The sequence below is a fragment of the Lissotriton vulgaris genome, chromosome 4_1 (assembly GCF_964263255.1).
Source record: "Lissotriton vulgaris chromosome 4_1, aLisVul1.2, whole genome shotgun sequence".
In the NCBI taxonomy this organism is placed as follows: domain Eukaryota; kingdom Metazoa; phylum Chordata; class Amphibia; order Caudata; family Salamandridae; genus Lissotriton; species Lissotriton vulgaris.
Window position 1 is genome coordinate 370,941,774 of NC_141691.1, and position 11,353 is coordinate 370,953,126.

General features: G+C 39.9%; 1 protein-coding gene across 1 annotated transcript in view; it reads left to right on the forward strand.

The window, feature by feature from the left end:
* The window catches only part of LPAR4 (lysophosphatidic acid receptor 4), a 123,151-nt gene extending 116,121 nt beyond the window's left edge, over positions 1-7,030 (forward strand). Inside the window, exon 2 of the mRNA XM_086918747.1 lies at positions 2,950-7,030. Within this exon, the coding sequence (XP_086774873.1) occupies positions 3,116-4,165 (1,050 nt within the window). The 5' untranslated portion in view covers positions 2,950-3,115 and the 3' untranslated portion in view covers positions 4,166-7,030. The remainder of the gene's footprint in view (positions 1-2,949) is intronic.
* Positions 7,031-11,353: the final 4,323 nt, after the last annotated feature.

Consider the following 11,353-nt stretch of genomic DNA (forward strand, 5'->3'; position numbering starts at 1 on the left):
TTATAGTTAGGAATTAGCATTTAAAAAACCTATTAAATTCACTAAAAAAACCATAGGTTTCACATCAGTTATAGTTAGCTGGAAATTTTACTGTCATAAAACCATTGAAATTCCACGTTATAGTTAGTTGGACTCACTATAACTTGCGCGTGTAATGCACTGCTGATGATGTCACATATTACATCACTCATGGCATGGTCAGTGACATCACTCATGACATCACTGATGACATCATCCTTGTGACAGAGTGACAGACCTCCTTTCACTGTAATGTAACCCATGAAAAACATATTGAAAAATATAAATTTGGAGATACCCATACCAGTTACAACAACCAATTCAATAATTCCACCATCTATATACACATTTACACATTCATCAACAGTTCCATATAGTCACTCATACATATACTCACTCATCATATGTAGTGATACACCTATTCATCCTGTTACACACCGACAGTCATCAAAAAGTTACTCACACATATACTCACATATGCAAATAAACTAATAAACATTCATTTATTTGCATATACAAGTATACACACACTACAACCTTACTTCTAAGGAAACTTACACATACTTACTCTCTTAAACAATCACTTATAGAAACACATACTTATTAAAACAAGAACTCTTTCAATCTCTCACTCTCACTTATACTCACTTATATACATCAATACTCACATATACTAGATTAAAACATATGTAGTTACTGATAAAGACACTAGTGAGACAGTCATTCACTTACTAACACATACATATACACACTCATCCACCCATACATTCCGACACATATGCTGTCTTCAAAACACATACAAACAGTGAGTCAGTCACCAACCCATGCAGCCACTTATACACAAAGTGAAACCCTGATACATATATTACAATATTTAAAAGTTACTTGCTAATATATGTATTCACTAAAATACACTTAATAAGGCAGTTAACCAATGAATTCTTTTTTAAAAAAACATCCATTTACACACTTATTTAACCATTTATTCTTCCATCGTCCTTTACAAATACATATATAAAAAAAATTATTTTTCAGAAAGACACACATTCACTGGATGGTGTCATCTGTGATGTCATGAGTGATGTCACTGACCATGTCATGAGTGATGTAATATGTGACGTCATCAGCAGTGCATTACACGCGCAAGTTATAGTGAGTCCAACTAACTATAACGTGGAATCTCAATGGTTTTATGACAGTAAAATTTCCAGCTAACTATAACTGATGTGAAACCTATGGTTTTTTTAGTGAATATATATATATATATATATATATATATATATATATATATATATATATATATATATATATATATATATATATATATATATATATATATATATATATATATATATATATATATATATATATATATATATATATATATATATATATGTTTAGAAAACTGGTATGGTCCTATATGTAGAAACCAGAGTCGAGGCCCAAATTGAGTTTTAAGTGCTCAAGGTTTAATTGGCAAAAATAAACAGCCCCAACGCGTTTCGAGGTAAGCCTACCTCTTGGTCATGGGGTAGAGGTAGGCTTACCTCGAAACGCGTTGGGGCTGTTTATTTTTGCCAATTAAACCTTGAGCACTTAAAACTCAATTTGGGCCTCGACTCTGGTTTCTACATATAGGACCATACCAGTTTTCTAAACTTATTTGAAGGATCGGCGATCCTGTCGAGCGCCCGCCGTGCAAGCGGCAGAAGCACGCCATCTGTTCGTGTTGTATATATATATATATATATATATATATATATATATATATATATATATATATATATATATATATATATATATATATATATATTCACTGAAAAAACCATAGGTTTCACACCAGTTATAGTTAGGAATTTGCATTTAAAAAACCTACTAAATTCACTGAAAAAACCATAGGTTTTACACCAGTTATAGTTAGGTGGAAATTTTACTCGCATAAAACTTCAGCAGTGCATTGCACGCGCAGGTTATAGTGAGTCCAACTAACTATAACGTGGGAATTTCAATGGTTTTATGCGAGTAAAATTTCCACCTAACTATAAATGGTGTGAAACCTATGGTTTTTTCAGTGAATAGATATATATATACCTATGTGGTACGTATATCTTCAAGATATGTAAATATGCAGTTAGGAATAGTAAAGCTATACTTCTCTACAGGGCCGGACTGATTTCGTTGATGAGGACCTGCGTCCATCAACAAAATCAGCTCCCACTGCATTGAAATCAGCCCCCAACTTGGCAGCTTTCCAAAACGCCCGGTATCAGTCCGGCCCTGCTTGCCTATAGGCAATACCTTTCAATATAGTGTACCTTGAAATTCTGTCTTTGATATTAGTATGCCACAATATTGTTGGTGTCAATTTGCAATAGTGCAATCTACTTATGCCAACAATGTTATCTTCAGAACTAAATGTGCCCTAATTGAGTTGCCAAGTCTGATATCCTGCTGCATCCAAACGAGCAAGCACGGGAAGTGTGCAAGAAATTAAGTGTGATTAAAGTCAATGGAATTATGTGGCAGCAGAGTGCTAAATCATGCATTAGGGTTGCCTAGTTATGTGGCATGAAAAGACAAATCAAATGGATGGATTGTGTTTAATTAGTATCAGTTTAACACCCAAATATAGGATTAAGCCATAAAAAGGTGACCAGACAACCTTTGCATAGGGCTTTCCACTGTGTGGCAACAAATGATGATGTGTTTTTAGTAACTTTTTTATAACATTTGAGCTAAAACCAATGTTTTTGTTAAAATCGGCTGATTATGCAGTATATGATGGATTATGTGGCGAATGTACCAAATTCATAATAATGCAAAACATGCAGCGGCAACGCAATTGCATAATTCTATTGGCCCTGGGTGGGACTTGCTGATGTACTGAGGACAATTATTAGCCAAGCTGACTGTTTATTTTCCTCCTCTTAGGATAAAGGCATCTGTTATGGAGAGCTGGAGAATTGGCAATGGTGCTTCACATTACCTCACTGGAACATGTTCCTTGTAAAAGCCAGCACTCTCAAGCTGTTCTCTTTTGGATACTTTGGATCGCCAGCTTAAATGCTCTACCCCACTCCTATAGCACAGACGTGGAATGGGAAACCACAGCAACAACGAATCCTGCGTCATTGATGATTCCTTCAAGTACAACCTCTATGGGGCTGTGTACAGTGTGGTCTTCGTTCTGGGTCTGATCACAAACTGTGCCTCTCTGTTCGTCTTCTGCCGTCGGATGAAAATGCGGAATGAAACTGCAATTTTCATGACCAATCTTGCCATATCGGATTTGCTTTTTGTTTTCACACTACCCTTTAAAATTTTCTACAACTTCAACAGACATTGGCCCTTTGGAGATGGCCTTTGCAAGTTTTCAGGCACAGCCTTCTTGACGAACATCTATGGCAGCATGCTCTTCCTCACGTGCATCAGCGTAGATCGCTTCCTGGCGATTGTCTATCCCTTCAGATCCCGCACCATCAGGACCCGAAAGAATTCTGCCATTGTCTGTGCTGGCGTTTGGGTGCTGGTGCTGAGTGGTGGCATTTCAGCTTCCTTGTTCTCCACAACAAACGTTTCCAATACAAGCACAACCTGTTTTGAAGGCTTTTCCAAGACCATTTGGAAGGCATACTTATCTAAGATCACTATGTTTATTGAGGTAGTTGGCTTTCTGATTCCTCTACTATTGAACCTAACTTGTTCTTCGCTGGTTCTGCGAACTCTGCGGAAACCTGCCACACTCTCCCAGATTGGAACCAACAAGGAAAAAGTGCTAAAAATGATCATTGTGCATGTTGCCATATTTATTGTGTGTTTTGTGCCATACAACTCCATATTGTTCCTGTACGCGCTTGTTCGCTCTCAGGCTATTGCTAATTGTTCAGTGGAGCGATTCGCTAGGACCCTATACCCTATTACCCTGTGCATTGCTACTCTGAACTGCTGTTTTGACCCTTTTGTCTATTACTTCACATCAGAAACGTTCCAAAAGTCTCTCAAGATGCACAACCCGATAAAACTTGACTCCTTTTTCAAGACCGATGCCCCACTAACAGTCAAGCATGTAATGCCAACTATACAGGAGGAGCTCAGCGAGCACACCATCACAAACGGGGGAGAGCTGATGTCCGAGTCCAATTTTTAACACTCTCCTTTGACTTCTACAGTCTTTCTCCAAATGCTGAGGCTAGAAGAGGGTGTATCTAGCATGTAAACAATGATGTCACTTTGGAGCAATGTGGAAACAGCAAGCTAATTGAATGCAGGAACAGATTGTCCTTTTTAGCAGTTCATGACATGAGCAATGCATCAAATGTAAAACATCTGCCATTTGATTGCAGAGAGGGTCATTCTTTCTGTATGTTTTAGCAATTGTGTTCATATTCTTGAAAAGATCTAGTTAACACAGTACTGTTCTCATCACACATGTTCTCTTTGTATGTTTGCATTTAGTTGCTTGTGTCGAAGAGCACTGCTCATCTTGGCTTGTATCACCATAATGTTCTTTGTGTTTATTAGATACGTTAGTGACGCCTGAAGCCTCTTCTAATTCCTAGGGTTGTTGAGTGCATGTATACATTCTAAGCATAAGGCATAATTGAGGCAGATCAGATGCTCTGGGAAGGAATACGTATAGCAATTATTCAAGCACCAAGAAAATTGGGCCCTGCAATGTAAGTCAGCCGTTAGTATTAAATGATATATAATTTTCAACTAAACATAATAACTGCAAATCGACGCATGTTTGCAGCCTTTGACAAACAGAAGATACTTGATGTAAGTAAAGAAGTTCCATTGTGTGACATTGTGTAATATGGACACTCACATATTCCCAACAACAGGGCTCAATTTGATATGACTTCTATCTAAGGTTAGGGGAAATAGAAGTAAATACTGGTAGATCTTAGCCCACCCTGAAACATGGGTTTAATTTATAGGAAACCATACACAATCCTTGACAACAGGGCTCAATTTGATATGACTTCTATCTAAGGTTAGGGGAAATAGAAGTAAATACTGGTAGATCTTAGCCCACCCTGAAACATGGGTTTAATTTATAGGAAACCATACACAACCCTTGACAATGCGTGCAGTATTGTGCTATGTTTAGAGCTGGATATTGAAATGTTTCACTTCTCGAAATTCGTAGTTGAAGATACAGAGAACAGAAAAATACATCTTCTCGAGTGCAGCCTCAGTGGCACTCTGTTAAATGTCTTTCACCACTTGCATACACCAGAGCCACACTCTGTATGTCAGAGAGGACAAACTCCAGAGGTTTATGCTCCTTTCTGCACTTCAAATCACTAAGGTTGATGCACGTAGATACAGTATTGCCTATTTAGCTGTCTATGTCGAAAGGACATGATAATCTGATAATTGTGTGCATTTGTTCAGTTTAGCTTGTGATCCACATAAATTGTGCATATATTGCATCATTCCAGCAATAAGTATTTGCACTGTGAAGAGGTAGGATACACGCACGATAGTGTAGTGAGTTTTTTTGAATTTTTTTAGATCATGTAACTTTCTTTGATGGTCAACAGAAAAGAGCTTCCTCTGTGCGTTGTCATCTCCTGCGTTAAAAGCCTTTATCTAAGGGTAATCAGCCTGTAGGTTGTAGATATACACTAAGAAATCATAGTAGGAACTTAAAAAGTAATAAAATGAACATTTGTTTTGGGGAAGTTTAAGAACATACACACATGTTTTTCACAACCACTTCAATTCTTTGAGCTGTTAAATGATTGTAAGCATCACCAATGCCTCTCCTTTAAAGAAAGAAGGTCAGATTGTAATCCCCATGTGGACTGCGTAATTGAAAAGAAGAGACACGTGTGTTTTAACATGAAAGAGAAGTGCGGATTGTTGAGTCTCACATTTTTTTACTTGTTTAAGAAATGCAGACTAATCAAGCATACCCTCTATGCCGTCATAAAGCAAAATCAAAGTGTATCTTCATTGTGTTTCTAAAGCTAGACAATGAGCTCTTCTTTTCTTGGTAACAAAGTAGGATTTCATTATCCACATTCGTCATGGAAATATCCTTAAGTGTAGAAAGGGGATCATGTTTGCACCCAAGTCAGAGTGATGACTAGAAAACCATCAACAACATTTGACTGTAGAACCACCTAGTCTCTCGGAGTCTCTGATTCCATACACAAATTAAACTCTCACAGTTTGTAATTGTGGCCAGCAGGTATCCTGGATTTGTTGTAAAAAATATAGCAAAGTCAAAGAGATTTACAATTGGGAACTCATATACTGGCCTACAGAAAGTGCTCCAATGATTTTCTCCATTTTGAATCTGGTATTCTACGGAAGAAATACCTTAAGAAGCATGAAACAAAGACCAAGGAAGAGCATTTAGGATGAATGAGAAAAGAAGAGATGATGAAGAACAGAGAGAGCAGTAGGATTATGTGAGTAAAATTAGAATGTAACTTGCAATCTCATGTAGATAAAGGAATTCTAAATGAGAATGGTAGAATGTGGAGGAGATGTGAGACGTGAGAGGGGGTGCGCCATCAGGAGAAAAGAAATAGAAAGGTCAATAGAAAGACCAAACAAAACACTAGAAAAGAAGCACGACCCTAAGGGCAAGATGGAGACATGTATCTGTGGCTGAGTAAGTGAAAGAAATGTTGAAGTGCCAGTATGGAAACAAAGTAACATTGGAACAGAAGTGAAAATAAGAGGCAATTAAGAAAAAAACAAGGGACCAAAGGGATGGATAGAGATCTGTGCCAGGACAGGATCAGTCTGGACAAATATAGTATCATAAGAGATGCAAAATTACAGGTGAAAGGTGCAGAGAAAGAAAATGGTCTTGACGAAATGTGGTGCGCAGTGAAAATAGAAAAGTGAGAGACAGCAGGTGAAGTAGAAGACAGCCAACACAAACAGCACACACAAAATTAATTGAGAACAAGTAGTATATTATTCACACAGAAACATGGCAATGTGTGATTTAAGTTAAGCACATTAAATTTATAATTTTATATACTAATGTTTTTGATGTCATTGGTTTTGTTTACTAATCTATTCTCTTTTCATTGTTGTCAGCTAATGTATATACCTTGCAGAATGCAGTAACTCAATTCCCAAAGAAAGGAACACAATTGTATATTTGTATTTTGTGGCAGTAATATTAACCCTAAAAGCAAGCACTAGGGTTGGTGACTATTCCATCCCAGTATCTGTCGTATTGGAGAGCCATTTGCACAGCCCGCTCTTTTAATTGGTCAACAAGAGGGTCAGTACGTCGTCTCACCTGAGACAAGATGAACTGTGCGACAGCCACCAATGAACAACGTGTGAACTTTGTAACTACAGCAGGCAACGTCCACTGCCCCTTTCTAGCGCTTGACAGTGAACGACGACAATATATTAACTACTCTGCCGCTGTAACATTGATTTAATTCTCCATGAGCAGTGACGTGCTCAACAGCTCAATGTGCTGCTGGATACACAATGTAGGGGTGAATATTCATTATTTGTGTGACTAGATCTAGGTTACTCACAACATGATCTGCTTATAATCATATGAAAACGGGCACGAGCGAAACCTTCGCTCTATCATGAATTGGTGCAGGCAGCTGGTGAAGGGTGAGGCCCAAGTGATAGGGAGTGTAACTGGAGTCCCCGAGTCACAGCGGGAGGGCAGAGGTGGAAGGCCGCCTAGTACTACAAACGGACCTCAGGAGGGGAGTGTGGGGGTTGGAGGAGGGGGGGCTCAAGGGGGGGATAAACTACACTTTAAGGTCCTGGCCCTCGCATTCCTGGCAGCGCTTGATGACTTTTCCTTCCGTGTGAATTCAGTATTTTATAATGCATCTGGCCTCTTCGCCAGGAGCGTAAAAACCCATTAGTTCAAACGTACTCTGTATGTGCTGCATGCGCGTGAGCTAGTCAGTCAGTTAGGATGTTTGGGAACCGAAGGGATGCAGCAGTCCGTTCGGGTGATTCACAGATAACTCTAAGAAGAGCCCTGGCCACGGAACACCACAACAGAAGTCCAACCAAGCGCCTTATCTATTGCCACTCCTCCCGGGATCTCAGTTGCACCCTAATTGGCTTCTGAGTTTTGTGGTAAGGGCTGCAGTCTCCGGTTGTAACCGGCTCAAAATTCACCAGGTCAGTCCTGATTTAAATACGAGTTGACACTGCATGATTCTGTGTGTGTTCACCGAGGAACTGGTGAACTCGAGCACTATTGTCGGGTTATCTCCCATTCCAAGCTACAGAACTTGAAATGATGCGGCCAGAAGGCTCGTGAGCCATGGTGCACCCCGCAGAAACGGTAACACAGGGCGCAGTCGCATCGGTTCACCGTGGGAACAGTAGTGAGCCCCAAAACTGCCTCTCAATGTAATACGAATGGCCTTGAATAAATGGCAAAATGTCCTCGTATTCCCCCACTCCTGGTGCTATGGATACCGGAAGTACCAGTAACTCCAGAGGAGGGAAAACGACTCCTATGTGGGTTCACTAAAAAGGATCAATAATTGTGGGAATCTGCAATTCCATAGCACCAGGATTGACTAACTAGGCAATTCCTCTTTTTGGTCTTACTTTTAACTAAATAATATTAATAATAAATAACAATCAGGCCCTTACTTTTACCTAAAAAAAAATATTAATAATAACTAATAATTAGGCACTTACTTTTACCAAAAAAATATTAATATTAAATAATAATTAGGCACGTACTTTTACCTATAGATTTCTGATGAAATTAAGGGGATCCACATTGTCGCTGCGGATCTCAGGGCCCCTACCAACCCAAAATGGAATCAAGTGGCCCCTCGTAATGAGAGACAAAGTAGTTTCCAATATGGGCGTGGCGGCAAAAAGGATCAGTGAGTGGGTGCCCAGCAAGTAGAGCTTGGTGACATGCGCGTGTTATGAGAAACAGCAGCTAAATTGCCTGACCGCATTCCTAATGGCAATGATAATTATTCATGATAGTTGGTTTACTGCATTTTGTATGCAAACATGGTTGGTTGTATGTTATTCCTGACCTGCAAGCTGCTGCTGTTAATCACAGACCACGCAAGGATACTGTGTACCTCTAAGCACAATAAGTAAATTGCATCACAAATGCGCCCAGAGTGAAGGTTTGGCCAAAGAGCCATGAACATGGCATTACAGCTTGCAAACTCTTCAGAGTGGAGTGCTCACAAGAAGCGACATCAAATACTTTTCAGTTTTGCATCTGCTGTGTTATAGACACACATTGGGATGTTTTAAGACTTTAAGAATTTAAGTTGTGTCGCTTTTTACCCACAGCTCCCTTGATATGAGGAAGTGCCTTGTATGGGTTTGTGTGAATGCACATTTCTGCACGCTAGACACCTGCTTAGCATAAAAGTGTGCAATGGTATCATCACCAGACAAGCAACAACGTGTTATTGGGGTTTAGGGTCAACGTCCTGATGAAAGCGATTTCACCATGTTTGGCGCTAGAATAGGTCTGAAACATGTAGCCCTTACAGATACTGGAGTCCTGTTGACCACTCCTATGGTATTTTTCTTTTTTTAATGTTGCCACAAGAGACCATAATAAATAGTTTATCAGGGATCCTTGTAGGTAATTTTATTTCACGCTCCACCCTCCCTGGTGGTTCATGGCGGAGACCCCCAGTGCAGTCTGTACCTCGGGGTGAAGGCGAGCACGAAGCTGCATTTTCCAGTGGGTGAGAGTCCTGTTATCAAAAAGGGAATAGTCCCTAGTGTGTAACTGTAAGGTGTATGAGAGACAACTTAAACTCGTTTTAGTGAGTCCTCCCTTTTGTGATGTATATTTACATGACATTATGTAGCCTCTGCATTGCAACGGTGGTACATGGGATACACTTCTGAAAGTCAGTTCTGTTCTGCATGAAAAGCTCTCACACCATGCCCTTTAAATCGCAGTTAGCACTAAGGTGGTACTATTGTTTTCTCCAAAATAATAAGGCACCAACAAGTAACAACGTCACTGTCCTCTAAGACACGCTGAATGTGTATGCTTGTGTTGTGCGAACTGTGGCATGTGCTTTTATGTTTCAGATCATTTGCAGTGTGAAACCAGTGCAAGAGCTGTCCTACAACATGCTGTATTTCAGGCTCCCAGCAGACTGGGTTACAGCGCAAGAGCGAATATTGTGATAAGATACATGGCTCACTCCAGCTGCCTTAGTATGTTAAAGAGCTCAACAGCTGTGGAATCGGCCCCAGGGGTCAGTCTGTGCTAAACACACTGGCAGAGAAGGAAAGAGCTCTCTCTTTGACCTGGTGTGCCATTAGCTGTCTTGCCTCATCTCCAGCCCCATCCATGAACCATGTCAAACCAGGAATCTGCCCTTGCAGTCTCTCTTCCGCAGTGCAAACTTCCCGTGCGCCTCTTTTACGCACACTGCACTTGGTGTCGTAAAACGTTCTGTGTTCGAATCCTACTCCTACCTTTACTACCACCATAAACATGCTTTGCAAAATGTGCCCTTATACTCTGCAATGTTATATATCGTAAGGAGATGTCAATAGAATTTGAGGGAATCACGTTTGTTTAGGGTATAAGAAATGCGCTTGAAGAGGACATTCACACACTTGTTAGTGCTAAACTTTGAAAAGGTCCTCCCTCTGGGTGCAAAGTCCGGGTGCAGTGCTCTGCATGCACATTAGGTTCTTCCATGCATAGCTTGTGTTCCTGCATGTTGTGAAGTAAGCTGCAACATGGGGTATTTTATATACTATTTGCAAATATTTGTTAGTGCCCAATTATAATATTGCATCCAGTGTCTATTTAACCTAATGAACACGGAGAGAAGCAAAGTTTAAATGATATTTTTGATATGCCCTTATATATTCTGTTGCTGGAAGACCGCACACCTCCTGCCTTTGTAGTATAACAACACACTTTTGATAGAAGTCCAGTAGATTTATTTTAGACACGGACTCGGAGAGTAGCCGTGAGCGTGACTTAGAAACACTACTTACAATTAAAATTGCAATCCATTTCCTATTTCAGTTTCAACGCCTTCTTGGAACCACGTTTTTCCGCTGATGAAACCTGCATTAAAGAGATCCGACAAGCGGACTGTACTCACTAGCCCAGCATTACCTAACTGTTAGTACTCCGAAGAGTGGAGTGACATTTCTCCCAGAAGAATGGGCTACCGTACCTGTGCCAAACACCTTCTCCAGGGGGTGGAAATATAAATGTGTATCATCCATGGAAGCTTGAAGAGGGCATGGAAGCAGGGTTCTTTTCAGTCTAACTCAGTAGATGGGGTATGCTTGCAGAATACATTTTTTTTAATCTTCTCTGCCTACAGAAGTATAGACTGAT